The sequence below is a fragment of the Agelaius phoeniceus genome, chromosome 16, assembly GCF_051311805.1.
Source record: "Agelaius phoeniceus isolate bAgePho1 chromosome 16, bAgePho1.hap1, whole genome shotgun sequence".
Taxonomy (NCBI): Eukaryota; Metazoa; Chordata; class Aves; order Passeriformes; family Icteridae; genus Agelaius; species Agelaius phoeniceus.
In genome coordinates, this window is record NC_135280.1 from 37219 (window position 1) to 59474 (window position 22256).

At 41.1% G+C, this 22256-nt stretch overlaps 2 protein-coding genes across 9 annotated transcripts; one reads left to right on the plus strand and one right to left on the minus strand.

Moving 5' to 3' along the window:
- Positions 1 to 1959: 1959 nt before the first annotated feature.
- GNPTG (N-acetylglucosamine-1-phosphate transferase subunit gamma) lies at positions 1960 to 16610 on the minus strand. Of its 7 annotated transcripts, none has more exons than XM_077186826.1 (14): positions 16241 to 16610; positions 16088 to 16142; positions 15765 to 15832; positions 13634 to 13688; positions 13442 to 13525; positions 12314 to 12407; positions 10892 to 11006; positions 10239 to 10321; positions 9855 to 9983; positions 8349 to 8430; positions 6245 to 7234; positions 5539 to 6149; positions 3745 to 4130; positions 1960 to 2510 (listed from the first exon to the last, which is right to left on the minus strand). In XM_077186826.1, the coding sequence occupies exons 1-11, from the start codon at positions 16599 to 16601 to the stop codon at positions 7110 to 7112; spliced, it is 1251 nt and encodes a 416-aa protein (XP_077042941.1). In that variant the 5' UTR covers positions 16602 to 16610; the 3' UTR covers positions 1960 to 2510; positions 3745 to 4130; positions 5539 to 6149; positions 6245 to 7109. The 7 variants fall into 7 exon arrangements, with proteins under 7 accessions (XP_077042941.1, XP_077042939.1, XP_077042938.1 ...); XM_077186824.1 differs by having other exon boundaries at positions 7039 to 7234; positions 16088 to 16145; XM_077186823.1 differs by having other exon boundaries at positions 6255 to 7234; positions 16088 to 16145.
- Positions 16611 to 17037: 427 nt separating this feature from the next.
- On the plus strand, positions 17038 to 21046 carry TSR3 (TSR3 ribosome maturation factor). Of its 2 annotated transcripts, none has more exons than XM_077186828.1 (4): positions 17038 to 17936; positions 18569 to 18742; positions 20077 to 20140; positions 20219 to 21046. In XM_077186828.1, exons 2-4 carry the CDS (start codon positions 18682 to 18684, stop codon positions 20361 to 20363), a joined length of 270 nt encoding a protein of 89 aa, XP_077042943.1. In that variant the 5' UTR covers positions 17038 to 17936; positions 18569 to 18681; the 3' UTR covers positions 20364 to 21046. The 2 variants fall into 2 exon arrangements, with proteins under 2 accessions (XP_077042943.1, XP_054499689.1); XM_054643714.2 differs by having other exon boundaries at positions 17491 to 17782.
- Positions 21047 to 22256: the final 1210 nt, after the last annotated feature.

The window sequence follows — 22256 nt, forward strand, 5'->3', positions numbered from 1 at the left end:
TCCCATCCCCTCCATGCAGAAGTTTCTTTCACTTGATTTGCTACTCCCTGCCAAATGCATGCGCATGCCAGGTCTTGAGCCTGGTACTGCAGCTGAGACTTGAAGGAGGAATTGTTTACGCAAGGCTTCTCCTTCAGTTTTGGGATCCAGTGCTGATTGCAACCAGGTCTGGTGAGAGAAGTGATCATAAATACACCAGGTTTCTCTGTGGCTCATGAGAAATGAAGAGCAGGTTTGGCCCAAGGCAGGTGTCGTGGTCAGATCCTGTCTGCTCTGCATGGAGTGGCGGTTTTGGTCTCTGGGAACCTCTCGTGTGGGGCAGGAGTTCATGTTGCAGCATCTCCTGCTGGGCTTCACTCCCAGATCCTCCAGTAATGATATCCGAGGGTTATCTGGCTGCACTGGCTAAAGATGCTCTGCTAAGACACCTTCTCCTTCAATTCTTTCAGGTCCCAACGGCTTTCATAGCCTTGTATATTTTTAAATCCTTTGACATTTGAAACACTGTTCCCCTGCAAGGCCTTCTCCTGAATCCCAGCTTCTCAGAAGGCCCAAGGGGACAGGGTTGGCCAAGGGTGGAGCTGTTCTGGGTTTGTTGGTGGTGCCTTGTAGTGAACAGTGTGTTCAGAGCTGCTCTGCCGGTTCTGCCTATCACTTTGACAGGGAAGGAGTGTGCTGGGATATGATAAATCACTAAATTGTCACTTCTAAATACTGCTTGCAATGAAAACATTGTGTCTAAACCCTCCCGAATGGTGTTACATTTGTCTGCTATACTTCTTCCCTCCTACCCCACCACTGCTGCTCTAAGTATGAACCCTTAGTAGCTCAGTCTTTCTCTTTGTGTTTTGTTTGACATTTATGCCCACTTTCCCCAAAGCTCTGGGGGTTCTTTTTAAAATATGATATCGATTTTTTTCTTCTTTCTAAAAAAAACCCTGAAATACACACACACACACACTAAAGAAGCAGGTCTCCATGGCTCAGCCCTGAGTGGTAAAGGAAGAGCAACAGGAAGGGTGCTTTGTGGTGCTGGAGAAAGTCTCTGCAAGGCTTAAAGGAGCATCCCATTTCCACAGATGGCTTTTTTTTTTTTAATGGGTTATGGTGCTGGGAAAATCTGGAAAGAGGGCAAGTCCCTCATTCCAGTTTGGACGTCTCTTATTTTAAGAAATGTGTTATTTCAGCTCTTGGAGAGCCTAGTTTTGGATTCATCCTCACATCCTCCAGTCTTGGTGGCTCTGTTGTTTTTTTATTTCCCTTTCTCTGCCCTTTTCCCTGCCCTCACTCCCCAATGGCTGCAGGGGATGTGATTCAGGCACTCATCACTGCTTTGCAGCTTCTTTACAGAGCTAAAACTGACTGGGTCTTTCACCCTCCTCTCATAGCAGTGGTGCAGAGTGAGGCACATGGCAGGGCAGGGGTTTTATCTGTTGTTTTATCTTCTGGTTTGATGTTTAACAGATGAGGCAGAACCCCAAGCCCCTGCTCACCATATCAGGCTAGGCTGCAGGGGAGCACATTGACAGCAACACAGTGGCTGCACCGCAACCACAATCAATCTGATAGAAAAAGGGTTTAAGGCTTCTAACAGTGCCATGCAGACTGAGCTGAGCCCAACCTGGGCCTAGCTTGATCCCTGATCTGTGTAAAGCCCTCTTCTGTGCTTTCGTGAGGCTGGGACAGCTGGAGAGGCTGCTCTCCATGAGCCCAGGATGGCAGCTGTGGGCTGAAACTCACTGAGCTGCCTCCCCACTACGTGATGGGATTGTGAGGGATTTAAAAGAAAAAACATTACAATGTCTTTGTCAGGCTTCCATGCTCACTTAAGCTGGCCGTTGGTGATTTGTAGTATCTTTTAAAATAAAAACCAAATGCTTTCCCTTTATACGTAAATATGCCATGAAGAGGGCTTCAAAGGAAAGATGATTAGTTACTATCCAACTCTTGCTAAATTCATTGGTTGATGGTCCATATTTTAATGTCACTGATACCTGATACAGACCATTCCCAAGCTGTTTGATAATTATTTATCAGCCATCTGCATCAGCATCAACTGCATGACCAGTGATGGCCAAAAAGCAGGAAGGAGAGGAAGGGGTTAAGCTGTAGGCAGGAAAGGGAAGGCAGAAACCAAGCAGCAAACAATTGGCACCTGGGCTCCATTGAAGACTAAAAGTGGGGAAAAAAAGGATTAATTGAAAAATCTGCCTATTGTGTGTGCAGTCTCCAAGGGGAAACAAACAAACCCATTCAAAGGAAGGGAAAAAAAAGGCAAAAAATTAAAAAATCCTTGTGCTGTTGTGCAGAACTGGGGTGTTTAACTCTTCCCAGTCTCTTCCCAGTCTCAGGCAGAAATATTTTTATAACCAAACCATCTCCCTTTTTAAAGCATTTAGTTGGATTGAGTAATTTCTTAAGTCCTCCATCCTCAGGACCAGTTTGGGCTTGGCAGTTCAAACATCAAAGCTCTTGACAAGGCCAGGACAAGTTCAGTGGTTCTCCCTGCCCTGAAAGAGAGGAGAAAAGGGAAGTTAGGCTCACTGCAGAATCAAGGACTCCTGCATTTCATCTTTTGGCTTGCATTGCTCACCATGGAGTTTTAGCCATAAAAAAAGGGGAGGTGGCACCAAATCGAATTAAAAAGTGCCCTTTCCCAGTGTTTTTATTCCAGACATTCAAAGGAAGCTCATTTTTCTTCTAGCATTCTTTCCCTAGTTTTAGCAGAACCAGTCTCATCCCAGACTCCACTCATCAGTTGTTCAATCCTTTGGCACTGGATCTGGACAAAGGAAGGGACACATCTGGGTCACAGGAAAGCACGGAGAGAAACCCTCCAAAACTGGACAGAGAAAAATGAAATGCAGGAAGACTTGCCTGCAGCTGGAAGCTCTTTGCACTGGGCTTCCTTTAAAGGAATGGATTTGCTGCTAAACACATCTCAGGCTCAGATGTGACCAGGAGAAGGTGGGATGGAGATGAGGAGTCAGACAGGGAATAGCCAGGGAGATGCAGGGCCCAGGAACATCAAGGATGGAGAAGAGAACGAACAGGGATTGTTCTCCTTGTTTAGATCCATCAGTGCTGGGAGCTTGGGAAGCACATGAGAGTACCAGAGGGATGCTGGGCAGGGGCAGGAGAACTCCAGGATAAGGGCAAGCTGCTCCCACTCCAGGGCTGGGCCAGGGAAGGAGGGGAATTATTTCTCTCCCCTTTCCAGTGGGATGCAGGTGCCAGCCCATGCAGAGGGAGGAAAACTGCTTTGCAATCAAGTACAAAACCTGCCTGCCAAGCCCAGGATGCCAGCAGCCATTTCTCCTGGATTTCCTGCTTACAGGCATTTTAAGCTTGCTTTGTCTCAAAAGCACCTTTTTTGCCAAGGGCATTCCCACTTCTTTGGATCCTGAACAGAGGTTTGGAAAGCTGACTTTGATGAGGGAACTGTTTCTTATTTTGATCTGTGTTAACTTGGACTTTCCCTTGGCACCAAAATCAGGGGGTGAACCCAATGTGGCTTCAATGGGACGTAAGATCCCAGCCATCCAATCCCTAATTCTCTCAGGACTGATGTGTTGAACCTTTTCAGGCTTAATTTAGCAAACTTAAGGGTTTGGCAATTTCAGGATCAAAACAACAAGGAATCTGTGAAAAAGAAACTGAACTAAAGCCAGCTAAAAACAGTCCCTGCTGATGATTCATTAAAACAACTCAGTCAAAAGGAGGCAGGATTGATTCAATACTCACCAACCCATCTGGCCAAGATCAGAGTTCTCTGCCCACCAAGGACACAGCAACGAGCAGGGACCTTTCTCCCACTCTCCAATACAGATCTCCTCCCTCCACATGCAGGGAACTGTGGCCATTCAGGGAACACTGACTTGGTCCTGAGCTGGCAACAGGAGAGAGGAGTACATGGAACTTGTTCTGACCTCAATGCCTTCCAGACTCAGGAGAAAGTACTTCCCACCGCTCCCTGTCCCTTCCAACTTCGGAAGGTTTTGGTGGGAGCTGGGATTATCGGTGTGGCTCAGAAGCTGCACGTGGTGCCTAAAGCATTCCCTCGGGAAGATGGAACTTCCTTCGTGCCTTTAATTTCTTTATGCCAACTGTTCTCCCCGACACTCCGCAATCTAGAAAGAAAAAAAGGGAAAAGACGGAAAACGAATTCATTCCGGCATTAAGGAGGGTTGTTTATCCCAACATGCTTCCAGGCAAAAAACTATTTCTGCCACTCTAGCAAATCCACTTGATCCACCATCTCAACTTGATAGTAACTATTTAAATACTGTACCAAGAATCATAAGAACAGGAGGCTTGAAATTCTCAGAAATGGTTCAGCTTGTCTACTTTAAGGACTTTCCCAACCAGGGAACCGAGGGCAACTCAGCATGACCCTTTCTCATTCGCCACTCACCTGCTCTTCCACTGCAGCGTGGCTCTCTCTCCTAGGGACGCTGGGGTGCCCCAAATGACATCAGAGCCCCTGAGTCTCCACTCCCTCCCCCCTCAGCCTTTTTTTCTCACCCCCAAAGAAGGCACAGAACGAGTGGTAAAAACAAACACAGAGAGGCAGCTCTGTATTTCTTAAACAATTCAGTTTCCATAGAATATGGTGCAAGAAAGCTAATCAGAAGCAACAGGCATTACACCTGAGCTTCAATATACTAAAAAAACAAACAAACAAACAAGCTAAAAAACCAAAAGTAGATTATTCTTTCACTCATTCACCAGGATGCCCCCATGCATCTCACTTGCAACATTCCACTGTAGTAAAAGCTGAATACCAAGATTAAACCTTGTGACAGTACCAAATCAAATGTGGCATCATGTGGTTAAGGGACTCTACAGCAAAATCAAAAGCCACAGTAGTGCATGTTGTTCAGACTAATCAGTGGTATTACACAAATGTGATGCTACCCCCAATTTCTCCATAGCTTCAGCCTATCTTAATAGTTACTATCATCTTTGTTGGTGTTGGGGTTTTAATTAGGCATTTTCATGATACAAACCTGATTTTCCATTTTTACATTTGAGAACTTTAAAAAGCCTCTAATTTTGAAGGGAACAAAGTCACGTTAGTATTTCACATTTCTCCTCTCCAGGAAAAGTTCCCCGAGAGTGCAAGTTTGAATATCTATGAACCCACACAAAAAGCCTAGTACTGTATTGTTCAATGAGACATCCCCAATATAACGCAAGCCAAACATTTCAATTTTGGGCAAAATACTCTCCTGCCAGTATTGACCGTGTAAATCAACCAAGCCTAGAAAGTTCTAGTCCAGAAAGAATGCACCCTTGTAGGCAATTTCTACATTAACGAGGAGAATTACATACAAAAATTCAGAACATAATTGCATGGTAATTAATCATTCATTTACAGCTGTCTTCAGTATAAACAGAACATATTCTGTAACCATCAAAATGTGAAATGAAAGTCACCTTAAGCAGCAATTTCATAATGACATTAGGTACTTTTTAATACAACAATCTGCTAAGAAAAATGATCCATAGAAAAATGATGGGTTGCATAAAACTTACCTTCAAGTTCAACTTGATTTGCAATACATCCTGTTCATCCCTACCTGTGCAATCCAGAAACTACACCTTTTCCTACCAGTGTAAATTACTACGGCAAGATCGGCACAAAAAACAGCATGAAGAAATCAAACTTGCAAGATAAGACTGCCGAAAAACTAGAAAAACGTGTCTTTTTCATTACAGCGCCAGTACAGCTTTTAAACAGGTGAATGCCAGCAAACTTTTGTCAGCTCCCTCACGGCAGCCGCACTCCCGTCCTCAGTTCTCTTTCAGCAGCTGAAGAGGAGCACTGCTTTCCTGGGCCGTATCTGAGTCCACGATCTGGCCGAAGAGAACCGCCTCTAGTCGCTGGTCGGTCTCCCCGTTCTCTCGGAACACGCACCATAGCAACAGCTCTGCGCTTAGCACACTAAGAGGCAGCACCTTCACCGACGGCCTCTCGTGGTCGTTCCCCATCGACCGACTAACGCTCCAAAACCGCGAACTGGCCTAGCTGCCGGAGAAGGGAATGGGCCCCCCGCCCTCCGGGTTCCGCGCCCGCCGCACCCTCCGGGTTCCGCCGTCGTGCCAGCCCCCGCCGAGGCCCAGGCAGACAGGGGGCTCGCCGCACCCTGCAACGACATATGCGTGAGCGTCGCGAAGGGCTCAGGATGCGTCCCAGCCCCCGTCCTCACCGTCAGCGGCCCCGGTCCGCCCCGCTCCTCACCGCTCCTCACCGCCAGCGACGCAGCGCCCGGATCATCCCCCGCTTTACGTGAGCGGGAGCGGAAGCGGAAGCGCGAGGGCTCGGTGGGTTGGGCCGCGGCTCAACGCAGCTGCCGCCGTGAGGGCAAGGCCGACAGGACCCTGGGCCGGGGGGTGCCGAACCGCACCACAGGAGGCGGCATAGTGACCGCAGATGGCGTGCTCGGCGTTCACCGATGGCAACAGTGATACTTCCACAGTTTGTGTTGGAGGAGTCCATTTTATTCCGTATTATGTACAGAGAATTGCCAGGTATTACCTCACCACAACTATGTTTTTGTAACAACTCAGTGATTTCATTGCACCTTTCTGTCAGATTCTCACCAACTTCCATTTAACCTGACAGCCCAAGACGACATCGACCTTTGAACACGAATCGGTGCAGTGGTGTGGTCTGCACTGCTGGCAGAAAAAGTTTCCTTTTCCGCTAAAGTGTGTCCAGAAATCTTTTTAGCATATAGATGAAATAGCATGTTCTTAATACTGTATTTACTACCTTTCTTAAAACGCATTGCAGCACTGGTCTTGAGCTGGTTTATATTCACTCCATCTTCTACCACACTTGGTCAATAAAAATAGCAAAAGCCGGAACTAGGCACAGAGAATCTTTAGGTTTGGGCCAAATACTGGTCGTACCAAAGAAGTGTTACAAATGTTGTCAGAAACTAGCTTACTATTCTCATAATGGTGTGCCCTCACTCTACTACACTGTGTTTGCTTTAGGGCACAAATTGAAACAAAGTCAAGAATACTCACAAGAAGGCAAATCATCTTTGTGGCATAATACATGTTCAGTTTAATTTACATTATGTACCATCCAAGTTTCTTCACAGAGTGTAATTCCAAATTCCTGTATCGCCATGCAGGTGCTCATCATCCTTTGACCCATTAAGAACTGATGCCACTGCAGTTGCCAGTTGGTGACTTACATACTCAACACTGGAATTTCCAGCTGTAAAATTTAGGTTTTTAATATGACATCAGTTATTTTGGCTTTTAAACACCAAAACTTTTTTGTCACAGAATTCACTAAATAATTTTGAAGTCATCTACAGTGAACTGAATCCGACTTTTGATTTTAGAGTGCTAATCTGCAATAATTAAAAGAACTACTGCAATACGACCAAACAGGCAGAAATACTGTGCAAATTACATTGCTAATAGTTTAAACATGCAGATAACATGTTCTACAAAATTTTTATATAAGTTTTTTCCCAGAAAAGTTTCTCAAACCAAAAAAGAAAAAAATATTTTGTCACTAATTTTAAGCTAATTTAATTAGCTCAAAGGTTCTTTGTTTTGTTGAAGTGCCAATTCTGAACATGCAACTGTAAAAGAAAAAGATATATGTATTTCTGTATATACATGTATTCCTAGACATTAAATTCTCCTTTGACAAATAGTTCATGTAATAAAGGGCATGATGGTCCGGCAGGAATGAGGAAAAACAAACAAGCAAACAAACAGAAAACCCAATTACAGACCTCTCCAAAAAAAAAAAATCAAAAAACAACTTATCTGGAATTAATCCAGATAAGTCGTGCCCCTTCACAGCCAGCAGCAGTCTTTTCTACTAAAAACTGCATGTGGTATGGTACTTACCTAGCAAAAATCAAAGAGAGGGAAGAAAGAAACAGGCAACTTCAAAAAGGGAAAAAAACAATCCAAAAAGATACAGAGAAAACTTCAAGTGTTATGAAAGAAATCAGGCCTTGTGGTTAAAATACAGAAGTGGAGTTACTTAACAGACACATTTCTTCTATTAATGATGTAGTATCGGTTTCCTTTTGAACTGGCACCTTAAGGACTGGAGACAAACTTCAATTACAACAGCAGTCAAAATTTTTCTATAAAGCTAGAATTTCAAGTCATCAACAGATTTTTTAAGGACAAAGTAAATCCTTGTGGACAGGAATCAAAATCTAAGTACTTATTAAAAACTCTGTCTACTGAATTTTACCTCCAGAGATGCCAGATTATTTAACTGTTATTGTAAGTGAAAACAGCATTGGGGTATTCACATTCTGAGCAGACAACAATGAAAAAGAATGATACCAAAAACTCACCAACATTTCCTTTGTATGCAATACCATGCTGACCTAATAAAACTCTAAGTTTTTCTATTTCTTCAGAAAGTTGCTTGTATTCCTAAGAAAGAAAATATATTAAAAATAGCCCTCCCACTTTTCAAATACATACCTAGATTGGGAGCTTTTAAGAAAAAAATGCCTCTGTGCACAGTTGTTACACCTCTTGGCTTTGAAGAACTTAAAATGCTTGTTCCAGCAACATAAAGCAAATTTTAGAAAAAGATACATGTCTGTGTTGCCAAAAGAGGAGCCAGCTTTTTTAGAGCCCAAGAGTAAAAATTAGAAATGCTTTCTGTAACTATTTCAAATCTGTCTTGTAACTAGCATTTTATCACAGAACAAATCTTAAGTTTGCCTCAGGACTACCCTTATTTTATAATTGTTGTAATTCTGCCGTCTGGAAATTTGTAAATTCTTCAACTCTTGGCCTAGTAACTTCATGTTCTTGCTCTCAGCAGTTTCTGTTACCTTACAGCAGGCATTGCTTAGTTCTTTTGAGATTCAAAGCATGTCCCTGAAATCTCAGAGAAGCCCCTATTTTTTGCTGTGTTTTGGTGTTTACGTGAATAAAGACAGAGCAAAAGAATAAGTATTTAAGATTCTGTGTTTACCAAACCAGCCAATTTATGTCAATTAAGCTATGATGAAGCCAGAAAAAGAAATAGAAACTATTAAATACTGTATTGATAATGAGTGAAAAAATAATCATGTGACTGTTCCAGCTCCTATGAGATCAAAACGGCGATCTTTACATTGAAGTATATTCAGCTTAACCATGGTTTTATTTGGTTATATTCATTAATTACTACGTGGTGTTTTGTCTTTGCTACCTTTTTCAAATAAAAAGAAAACAGCAACTGCTTCTCTGTATTGTAATAAATGAATTCCCATCCATGCTCTTTTTCTGATGGTCAGGTTGTGCTCGTTTAAGCTGAGCACGCCTTCGGCCTCTATTTTCCCCATTCCAAATCTGTTGCAGAAGAACTGTTCACGTACGCAAGAGTCATTCAGAAATAAATACAGGCATTCTGGCCTTTTGCGTGTGCAACAGCCAATGCATTCTTACAGAAGTCTGGGTAATTATCAAAAGAGATAATTATCCACAGAGAGAATTAAAAGTGTCAACATTGTCGAGGTTGGTTACACATTTATCTTCACTAGTAATTTCTTCCTGTCTCCAGACTGATATTTCCCAGAAAGAGTACCTACGGGGTGTTTATAACCCAAGCGCATACACCAATTCCTTCATAACCCCTATCTTCTTACTGGGCATTCATTTTTGCTGGTTTGTTTTTGACTTAGGGGCTATAATAAAGATACCAAATCACACTACATGCAGGCTGTTACATATTGAAACCAGAAAAGATAACTCCATTAAGAGATTCAGCTGAACACCAAGGGCATTTACATAATGCTCTCCCACTGATACTGTCATACAGTGAAAAGGTGGCAATTCCACATTGTAAATATTATGCTCTATACCTTACTGCACTTTTCCACTGTTTCAAATTCCAGAGATATTTTCTTACTCTGTTTTTCAACTTCATTTTCTTCTGTTGCTTTTAGAAGTCCTGCTTCCTCAAAAATCTCTTTCAGAATTTTTTTGTAACCCTAGAAAAGAAAGTTTCCAAAAGGTGATAGATCAATCTATTCAACTCTCATCTCCGCTTGCAATTTGCACTGGCCATTCCAAGTCCTCAAGCTTCATTACCGTTTCATATAGCAGTTACAGAAACACGAAAATTACTATTTGCCAACTGCAGAATAAATGCATCTGCTCTAAAAGGAGAAACTACAGAAGCCAGGTTTGGCTATTTGACAGTAATTTTTTTTTTTTACCACATAGAGTTGGAAGAATTAATAAACCTGGTCGGTTATTAGTTCATCGTACAGAAGCTGCTCTGCTTCATCCCACTTCCTCTGCAGTGCTTCAGTCAGAGTTGGATAAACTGAAAAATGGAAGTCAAACCATATAAAAACCAGGAGCACTATCCTGCATTAGTTAATTCCTCCTCTAGTATCACGCAAGAATATTTGTTTTAAGAACTCAATGTTTCTTTACAGTACACAGTCTCCACTGCTTTCAAAAGCTGGGCTTACGCTTAAATTGCACTTCACACATTTAAAGTTTCTGGAGAATGACCAGAAATTTTTCTTATTTCCAGATCCAAGGCCTCATATTCCTGTGTTCAACGTAATTTTAATGGAGCTTTTTTGTAATGTAAGTAAATGGGCAGATACTACAGGGCTTATTCCTACAGTCCAAGAAAAGGAAAAAAAAAATCATTCACTGGGTCTATGCTAGCATTGACAAAAAAAAAATAAATTTAATCCCAAATAAAAAAATTAGTTGAGAAATACCTAGGTGTTATAATGACTGGCATTTTAAAAACCATATAATATGTTAACATCTAATACTAATTTATATTAAGGTACTAACTCAACCTAAAAATGGACACTCTGAGGATAGTGTATATGCTAGCTGTTCCACAAAGTATTTTTTTTTTTTTTAATCTTACCTAAAAGTGAGTGGGGATGGCACACGAGAGGAGTCTCAAATGTCAGAGAGTAAACACAAGTACTTGGCTCAGACACATAAGCCAACTTATTGCTCTTTCCACAAACAAGATGAACCTAAACATCAGAAAAAACAAAGATGAGCAAAAAATATCTACATGAAACACCATCACTGATGATCTATTTGCTGTGTTCCAATGCTAGTAGATGCATTTCTGTACATACTGTCATGTCAAAGCTTCCAGCGCCTTTTTAAATCAAAAAGAAAAAAAGAAAAAAAAAAAAAAAGAAACAGCATCATAGCAAGCACATAATCCATTTATTTTATCAAATGTGAAAATTGTTTTCTCTAATGGGAAATGATTCTCCCCACCAACCATTGTTCCTTGGACTAATAAGTACTATATTTTCAACAAGAAGGAGAGTAAAAAGGACAGTGAATAGGACACCTTAAGAATCTCATCTAACATAAGCACAATCTTCTTAAATTTCATTTCTGACCAGTGTGCTAATTTAAGAATATAAGACATATCCAGACTGCAGAGAATTGTTTTCATCTTTAGATTTGCAGCACCAATATTTTTTGTCTTCAAAATGAAATGCCAGTGAAAAATTCAATCACAATATCAAACGTCATACAAGAATATGAATTCTTTCTGCAGCTTCTCTGGGAAATAAAGATGTTAAGCAGGCACCTCCATTAGAGTATAACATTTTCACCATGTCCAGGATATGGCAGCCAAGTTGGCAGCTAATTGCAAGAGATTCAACAAGGTGAAGTACTGGGTAATGCACTTCGATCATAACAACCCCGTGCGCTGCTCCAGGCTTGGGCAAGAATAGCTGGAAAGCTGCCTGGTGGAAAAAGACCTGGGAATGCTGGTTGAAAGGTGCTACTCATCAGACTTGTGCTCCAGACCCTTCCACAGCTCCAGTGCCCTTCTCTGGACATGCTCCATCACCTCAAAGTCTTTCTTGAAATATTCCTAGTGCTTGTTCTAACACCATACTTAGCTTCTCAGCATGCTATTGTTAACTGCCGAATTCTTTTCCCTCCTTTTTCCTGGATGTTTTTAATAGACTGGCATCTTCAATTCTGCAAAGAGCTCTTTTCCTTTATTTTGCCTGACACACATTACAAAGCACTGTACTGTATTTCTATAGTAATAATTATACCACTCTATCAAGGAAAAAATGAGCTGTAAGTAACCAATGAGAATACATAAGTAAATATCCTCAAAATTTTATCCTGATTCTAGCTTTCCTCCTCCAGTCATTCACACAGTCCCTGAAGGAATTCATCTTTATGTTTTCTATCACAGCTTAAATGATGACTTCCTCAGGGTAGGAATGTTTCAGTTTGTAGAGTCACAAGTATTTGTAGAGTCATGCTGTCTGAATTAGCATAGTTTAAGTTATTTTACCTTTGTCTGTCTGCTCTTAGTTTCACAGGAGTCTCCTTCCCTCATCCACATTCCAACAAATGTGTTATTGTCAATTTCCCATTCGTGCCAGATTCTGAAAAAAGAGGACACTATTTTGTTTTAAGTTACTGGACAGAAAAAGATGAACCCTCAGGAAGAAAACCAAGAATGCCCTTATACCATGTTCAATTTAAGTGTATATACTTAATTTCTGTTGTCTCAGGATTTCCACTTCCTACAGCCAACACCTTGGAAGCAGTGTAGTTTGTTATCCATGTTGCTATATAGCACACATCAAAAGCACTTTTTGAGAGCAAAGTTTTGGATCAAATTTCAGTTTGGAAACCATTTGCAGTTAGAAATCTGTGTTTAAGTCTAGTAAAATAAAGTTTATAGATCAATCCCACAACGAAGTCCATGAGGCTAAGTACCCTGTGCAACTCAGTTTGATTGCAGGATTTTTAGTGCTGGTGAGAGCACCTACAAAAACTAGTCTACTTCTACTAGTCCTAAAGCAAATGATACCCTCAGCATGGTGATGTACAGTTTTCTCACATACCCGCTTACTGTTTTGCACATAGGAGAAAAAGAGATATCTATGTACAAAATATCTAGAAAAGCAATGGTCTGGTTTATACTTAGATTTATTTTAGGTATTATGATCCAGGGTATTTTTAAATACTTTGGGATACTTTTTTTTGGTTCTACATTGAGCATTTTATAGCTTTTTATATTGTTCAACTACCATTAGGCATAAAGCACTCTTTTTCATTTTATAATATTTGTATTTAACCCAAACTGCAAATAGTTAATGGCCATGAAATCTGTGTTAATATAAGCTGTAGTTAGACATTATTGAATTTCTCACATGAACATATCACACTTGCAGTTGGCAGGGGTTATTAATCAGTCTCCAGCTAAAATAGGAGGTTAGTATTTATCAACCAAAAAAAAAAAAACCAACTGAATTTTTCAAGACAGGGTATTTTTAAGTATAACACCTTGGGAACTACCATGATCTAAACTGACCAATGGAAGAATCTTAGTTTTAAAACAGCCTCATTTTTACAATCTATGAAGTGGCCTGCTGACAACATAGCTAAAACGTAAAAGGTCTAAGTGCCTCACCCTAAAATCCCACTATAGGCATTCCATCGAAAAGTTTGCTCATGCTGAGTGACATTATGGAAAGGACAAAACTCATACTTGTACCTTAAAAGGAGAGAAAAGAAAGAGAAAATAAGAAATGTTTCAGATTGGAATAAAAAACTAGTTTATTACTAGTAAGTATATAAACAAATATCCAAATCCATTACTCACGTGGATTCCACAAAACTGAAACACTTGCCAGCAAGCCTAAAGAGATGTGCAGGGCCTAAAAACATCACAAGAGATGACATAAAGGAAAAAGAATGTTTTGGTTAAATTTAAGCAAGCTACTGTGGTGACAAAATTGTGAAGAGTACATGACAAATTTAATTTTCTGCTGTACATAAGGAAATTTTTATCCTTCATATAAATTACTGTAAGTTCTCACTAGCACAATACCGGATTGCATCACGTTCTTTAATGCTTTTCATTCTCACTACCCAGTGAAATAGATAAGCCTAATTTGACAACAAAAATGAGAAACTGGTGTAAAAATAAAACATTTGGAGGTGAGGTCCATAAAAGGAATCATCAGTGCAGATCTTGCCAAAATCTAACACTGAAATCACTGAAACTCAAACTCTGGAAGTTTATACTAGCAAAGCTCATTTGTTCAAAATGTTGACAGTGGTGCATATTTAAGTTTCACTGAGATTCTCAAACTGGATTTTTTTTTTCCATTTGCCTTCATGGTCTGATCCAGGTAACATTCAACAAGATAAAACTTCTGGCGTCAGACAGGTCAGCAGATGCAATTCTATTCTTTTTGTATTGACTACAAGGCCTGTTGCCAAGGAAATCCAAGACTGGAAACTTGTCATTAAAAAGAGGGAGAAAAGTTCTGAACTACATGCTAGAGAAGTACTTCAGTCTCTCTCGTATATGGAAATTTACCTTGGAATTACTAAATATTAATGAGGAAAGAAGAAAAGACATTACAAAGCAAATAAAGTAAAACCCCATCCTGGACGCTAATTCCCCACTGTCAGGATTGCGTGGGTACTTTTTCCAAGTATCTAGACAATCAATCCTACAAACAAAGGTCAGACTACCAGAAACACGCCCTCCAGAATGCTTTAACCACTGGGATACAGGGATACTGGGATACAAGCAGGTGCTCTTTCCCAAGTATTCTTCTGACTGCATGATCTTGCATTTCATTCTAGAGATGGGCTTGGCCAAAGGGTTTGTTCCTCTACTACATGAAATCTGTGCCTCAGTGATTAGCATGCTCTCCCCACAAATGAAGAACAGCAGATGTGAATGTGTCCGTAAGGAATGCATTAAACTCATGTCTCCCTTTCCAGGGCAGATGCTGTAGAAGAGAAACTACCAGAACTATTACCCCAACTGTTTTGTAGAAGAAAAGGATGGTTTCCATGCTAAACAAATAATTGTGCAAGACAGGGTTCCATGCCCTTAGGTTCATGTTCCATGTACACTCCCAATTTTTGGCTACATGACAGATCCCACAACAAAGCAAGAAGGATTTCTGGTGTGCTGTCCTTTTCTCCTACTACTTTTGGCATCTTCCCATTCAGCATTCTATTACTAATCACATTTCTAACTATATCACATTTCACATGCAGTACATGCAGAATTATACATTTGAGTTTATAAAATGTGACAGGAAACATTAAGCATAATCACATTCAGTGTCGTCATACCAAAATGCCTTTCTTGAATCTCAACAAGGTTTAAGTTTCTGCCTAAGGTTATCAGAGAGACAAGAGTTACTCCCTTTTGCTTTGCCTTCAGTGTTTATCTGCTCTCCTCTAGAGATGGTCTAGAATTTTGTACATCCCAGTTCATTTTGCTTAAGGGGTGCATTTATGTTGCATCACTGAGGCTGCGTGTGAAACTGAGCCCTTCTGACTGGTTCCAAGACTACTCTTTGGACTTCCTTTTAAGACTATTTTTGGATAGTAAGTACTACCAGACCATGGGATGACTTTTATATGATAATCACAATGACGGTGAGGATTGTGTCAAGAAAAAGAGTTTACTGTGGGTCAAAAGGATCTGTTACAGGCTAGAAAAATACAGAATAAAATGTATGCATAGTCCCATCACAAAAATAGCACCGGGACCTGGAACCACCAGTGAAGTTAATATAGGTTTTAATCCTTCAGGAGCACAATGAAATATATTTGCCCGTGCTTATTTTCCATGATGCTTAAAAAACTACAAGCGAAATTCGGTTTTCTATGCATAAAGTCGGAATAGACTACTTGCACTGCAAACAACTGTTGCTAAATGATGAAAACGGTACAAAAAACCAAAAAGTTACGGTTGCATATACCTGATACTGCAGACGGGGACATCTTTGGCTGCAGCCTATTTGTTTGAGGCAAGAATGGGTTATTCAACCTTTCAAAAGAAGGAAAGTTAAACGTTTAAGGCTGAGTTATGCATCTGGGCGTCCATACATCCTCCCCTACCTGTGTGTCTCAACACCGACGGCCGCTGCCCGCGGGCCAACAGCGGGGCCTGCGGGAGCGGCCCGGCCCGCCGCCCCATCCCCGTTGGCAGAAACGGGCTAGAGCGGGTACGACAGCAAACAGACCCGAACCCGTCGAGTGCAGGTGGATCACGGGACGACCCGGCGAGCAGGCGGCCACGTACCCGAACGTAGTCGGCTCCTCCACGATCTTCATTTTTCCCGCCGAGGCGAAGAGACCTGCTAGGAGAGAGCAGTTGGGAGCGGCGGATGGGCCAAGCGACCGGCGCGACCGGCGCGACCAGCGCGTCCGCCCGGGCCGCGGCCCCCGCACCCACCCAGCGCCGCGCTCAGCGCTGCGAGCAGCACCCGAGCCGCCATCGCCTGCTTCGCGGGAAGCGGAAGTGCGTAACGCCGCGGGACGGTGTCTCTGCCGAGCGCGGCCATGGAGCGCGGCCGGCGCGGGGGCCGGCGCGGGGGCCGTCGCGGGACTCGCGGCCTCGAGACTTTCGCGGCGGAAGCGGAGGCCGCGCTGACAGGTGCGTGAGGCGACACGGGCAAGGGCAGGCGGGTCCTGCCGAGCTGTCCCGCGTCACCGTTGGGCATTGATGTACACCTGCTGTTTTCAGCTTGCCTGGACGGCGAGAGGGCCGCGGATGGGGGCGCCCGGGAGGCCAAGTTCCCCTGCCCCCTTGCCATGTGGGAGCTCGGACACTGCGATCCCAAGAAATGCACCGGGAGAAAACTCGCCCGGAAGGGGTTGCTGCGAACCCTGCGCCTCCGCCAGAGATTCCCGGGCGTCGTCCTGAGTCCGCTGGCCACGGAGTACGTCTCTCCGGCTGACAGGTGGGGCCTCGGTGCCTGTTGGCAAAACCCGGCGGCGAGGGAAGTGGGGGGGAGCTGCAGACTGTGAGGGAGAGCACTTCGTTCAAATACCGTACTGATGCTGTATTAAAGAGAGCATTTTAACCACTGATACATGGCTGAAACTCTTATGGAATGGAATTGACGTTCTTATTACGTTACACTGATGCATGAACATGAGAAACAGAGTCGTTTTATTAAATCAGCTTAATATTTTTACACAGCTACTATCAGATGAGAAAAGCATCTGTAGCTCCCAATGAAAAATCCAAGTGCACGTCCTGTAGGTTAATTTCTTCAGAGCACGGCCGTGTAGCTGCTGTGTCTTGTATCATGCTATATTTAAGTTCTTCGGTAGACAACACAATGTGTTAACCCGAAAACTTTTTGCAGAAAATGAGAATTTTCTTCAAATGTGCCTGTAGAACTTTAATAAAGATACACTTATCAGAGAAAAGATTTGTCTCTAGATGCAGAGAGAAGCTAGCAGAGAACATAAATCAGAACTTCGGTGTAGTTGAAGGTGTGAACATTACTAGTAATCACACTTCTGTCACATTTTTAAACCTAGAATTACTCACATTTCATTTTGAAACACATGAGTAAACCTTTAATTGCCATTTGTATGTTTGGAGGAAAACCATGCTACTATTCTTTCTCATTGAGTCTCTGTTAGAGGTTATTGTAGAGCATATGGATTTTGATTAACAAAACCAGGGGATGTATGCAAGTTTGTTGCCAATATAAAGCAGCAATTGGATTCTCACTTCATCAGTATAATGGTAACAATTTTTCAAATACAGTGACATTTCTTTTTTTCAGGCATGTCATTGCTCAGAGTGGAATTGCAGTCATAGATTGCTCATGGGCCAAATTAGAAGAAACTCCCTTTAAGAGAATGAGGGGGAGTCATCCACGGTTGCTGCCTTACTTGGTGGCTGCAAATCCTGTAAACTACGGTCGGCCATGCAAGCTGTCCTGTGTGGAAGCTTTTGCTGCAGCGTTTTGCATTGTTGGTAGGCTCAATTGTCTGATGGGAAGTATGGTGCTAGCAATTGCTACATCCTTAATAAAACAGAAGAGATGGTCTGCAACAAAACAAACTGTAATGTTGTCATACAGGTCATCACTTTCTTGACTTTGGGATCAGATTATCTAGCTTTCCTCCAGGTGCGTGTTACCAGTTGCACTGAGGTACCCGTGCGGTATTCATGTCAGCTACTAAATGGGACACAAACTGATAATCCTCATTTTGTCTGGATGGCGCGTAACGTTAGAAAAGCTGTTAAAAAAAAAGAAGACAACACAAATGCTTAGGCAAGGTAGCCTTAATGAGAGGTAGCAGCTGGCTGTTAATAGGGCTAGGTCTGGGTAAGAACAAAATAAATTGGCCCCTCTTGTGATGTTTTTCAGAGTCATCACAGAACTTTGATAAAAGAAATGCTCTACCATACTGCAGACAAATCTTATCTTCTGAAAATACTGTATGTACAATTGATCTTGTACTGAAGGGCTGTGGGAGATAGAGCTTGAATCATTCATTACCTGTACAAAATAGTTTTATGTAGCACTTGCCAGAAGGCTATGATCTGCTCTTGGATTCAGTTCCATGTTTGAAGTTAAACTGCAATTTGAAAATATTTGTAGTCTTCCCATAAGTTTTACTCCCCGAACACTGAAAGAAACACTGGCAAACAGCTTTCTATTGTATTGACATGAATGCACATACTTAACTAGAAACATGTAAGCCAAGTGAAATCTCACAGTAAAGAAGAAAACTAATAAATTATTTTCTGTTTTAGGATTCCCAGATCTAGCCACCATTCTTCTAAGGAAATTTAAATGGGGTAAGGCATTTCTTGACCTGAACAAAAATCTCTTGGAAAAATATGCAGCCTGTCATTGCCAGGACGACATGCTAATCATTGAGAAGGACTTCTTAGCTTGTGTCCAAGAAAAAAAAGACGAAGAAATAGGTAAGAGACAAACAGAGAAACACTACATGTGCTCTTTTTCTAACTAGTTTTCTTTACAGTATTTTCCTTAAATCCCATAAAAATATTAGCAAGGTGGAAGATAAGTGCTTTGCTGATATGTGTTGTTCTATCTTTATACTGTGCTAAGTGTACCTGTTAGCCCATTTTTTTCAAATCAAATAGGGTGAAAATGACTAAAGCAATTTAATACATAGAGTATTCACAGCTGAACCATAAAGCAGTTACCCTTATTCAGCTAACCAAATTGGAAACTTAGGAGCAAAAAAAAAAATACAATGCTTCCTTGTTTTCTATACAGATGTTAAAAGCAGAGTATGAGTAGAAAGACTAATAATTGAGAAGTAACCTATGAGAGAAATATACGCATACAGTCAGACACCAAGTTAGTTACACATAAATCTAAGAAGGACCCTTAATAGACATATAGTTCTCAATCAAGATGTTTAAAATCAGATCTATAAAGAGAATTAAAATAATTTATAATAAGTACAAGTAGTTTATTCACAAAGTCTTCCAGTAATTTATTGCAGTCCCAGTATTTCAGGCTGCATTCACCTGAGTGCTTGGTATCATTCAAGACAGCACAAAGAAAGGCAAATAATCAAGAACATATGAAAAGGGATTATCCTAATTAACATTTTCCTTTCATGGTGATTAAGCCCTTAAAATAGGCCAGGGGCTCATACTGCAAGAAGATGGTCAATAGCCTTCACTTGCTCTAAACTTTGATCTCTTTGCCATGATACTGAATTAAACCATCCTCCTGATGGAAGCCTAACTAGGTAGACTAAACTGAAGACAGCTCTTAAGAGGCAACATGGCTATGCCACTTAAAATACACTTCCACCTACAATCCTGTGTATTTTCTGGAACTGCAGAAACAAGACTTGTTTGACTTTTCTGACAGTTCTTCCCAGCTACTTCAGCCAAAGTAAGCCCAGCCCTACCCTTACTCAGCAAGAGCTAAATCTGGACAGCTGTAATTCACTTCTCAGTGGACATCAGCTAACTAGACAGCCATTTTAGAACTTAATCAGTGTTTTCTTACCCAAAGCCTTAGAAACCTACTTATACAATAAGTAGCTCAAGAGCTACAGGACCCCTTGCTGGGGGTGGGGGAATAGAGTGAAAAGCCTAAACTGGACAGGCAGGACTTGGGTTATTTTCTCATCTCCCCCAGTTTCTCCTCTAACAACTGTGGTAAACTTATGAGAAATCTGAACTAGCCTTTCTGTTCCTTCCCCTCCCTGCCATTAATCTATGAAAATGAAGGAAGACCATTAGAAAATGCTTTTTTCATCTTCTTTTTCCAGATCCATTTGATGTTGACCTAGAAAAAGAATTTTCTAATCCCAACAGGCCAGTCAATTCCTCAGGGTAATGAAATTTAATTTAAATCATAGTTTTACTTACTATAAGTTATTTTGCTTTTATAATCTTGAAAAATGTTTCCAGTCTAGCAACAAGGAAAGAAGACTCTGAGGAGGACAGTGTAAGCAATTCAGATGATGCCACTGAAAGCAGCGAAAGCATTGATGAGAGCAATCCAGAAGAAATAAAAATCCCCAACAATCCCAAAGAGTTGCAACATCTTGTATAAAGAAATTTTTTTGTGACTACTTGAGTGTGTCTTGTTCACCTGTAACTTGATGCTTGGCAAACCTCAGTCTCTATGCAGGTTTGTAGGTATTTTTAGGCATGAGGTATTTTTAGGCTCTAGGTTATTAAATTTTTAGGTAAGTATGGAACATTAAATTATTTTGTAAGGAGTTTGAAGCTTAGTTACAAGTTAAAAAATAACCCAGCATTCTAATCGATGTGTCTGGAATGTGGTTTATAATAAACTCTATTATTAAACTAATAGTATAGTAGGTAAACTTTCTTAACTTCTGGTCTATATTTCAATAGGAGAACATGACTAAGCTATTGGCCTGTTCATGGTTCCTACCACATAGGGAGTCTCTTGACTTTTTGCAGGCTTGAATCTGCCATATGTATTTCAACTACTTCATCTGTTTAGAATAAACTGAGCTAAGCCTGAAAGGAAAAAAAAACGCTTCTTGGAACTCCTTTAACATTTCAGTATGTCTTTTCAGGAACTTTAATTGTTCATTTTAGTTATTTTGATACTGTCCTAAGCAACAACAGTGTTTTTGGCACTTCATACTCAGAACTGTACTGTGAAATTTCACATCACAGGTTCATCAGTGCTATCTCTGTCCATTTTCATCACTTAAAGTGGCACTGTACCAAGTCAGAAATAAACATTGTCTGGCCCTTAAAGCTTTGTGATAGACTCATACCAGCACTAGTATCTCAGGTCACTTTTCCCAACGCCTGCCACTTTGTATAGTGAAAATGAGCTGTTAGCAGTTGTTTTCTATATATTTAAATAGAATACTCTTTGGAGTTTCAGGCACCCAACTGAAACCTAAACTTTAGTGACCCTTCAGTAGAATTGGAGATACCAAGGACAATTTGTAGACTCACCTTCACAACTCAAAGTTCTCCACATCACAGGACTTTCTCCTCTTGTCCCTCTACTACTAGAGGGATTAAATACTAGCGCTACTGGAGCTAGAGCTGGGAGTAACAGCAGCAGTTTGGGTGGTACAAATACTCAATTTCCCTTTTAAAAACAAGAAGCACAAGAAGTAAATTAATTCTATAAGGAGACAATTCCCTTTGATTTGGTTTTTTCAATAACTTCCCCACCCATATGAAATCTGTCCTACATGTGCTGCTTTAGCAAGGATTTCTTAGTGACAAGAAAGCATTTCAACATAACTTTTAAAAGACTGAGAACCATGTGAGCATGTCAGCTATTCTAATTTGGGGGAATGCTTTTATATTATTAAGCTGTAGTAATCAAATGGAGACAAGCAAAACAGATCTGGAAACAGAGCTGTATAACTTAGATTAACTTAAGTGCTGAGCTGTAGCCTTTTTTTAATAGAACCACTGAGGAAGCTAAGCTCAGATGGAACAAAGCTTTTCACTTTTTTTGGTTTTGCAGAATGATTTGACTTTAAAATAGAATTAAAAAAGCAGGGAAAGTTTAATAGAGGGCATATGAGCTTGACATACATGAAAATACATAATTTAAACAGATTTCCTTTACAGAAGGAAACTCTAATTGCACAGTGCACATCCTTTCCCTAGAAGCTATATGCATTAATATATGGAAAGAGGCACAAAATTATTTCCAGCAATAATAAACAAGCACCATTTGAAAATCCTCAGCATTCCTTGGACAACTTCTATTATTGTTCATATCAGTCCAAAGCTCACGTTTTTTATATTGACATGGTCACACCAGTATGCACAGTAAGCAACTAATCTCTGCTTGAGGAACTGATCAGAATTGACTTGCTGCTGTTACCACACATGGCCCAAGGACGAGCCACGTACCTGTTCCAGGTCAGGGACTGGCAAAACAAATGAAGCCAACATCTAAACCAAAGGCAAACGCAGCATCATAGGCCTTGAAAGC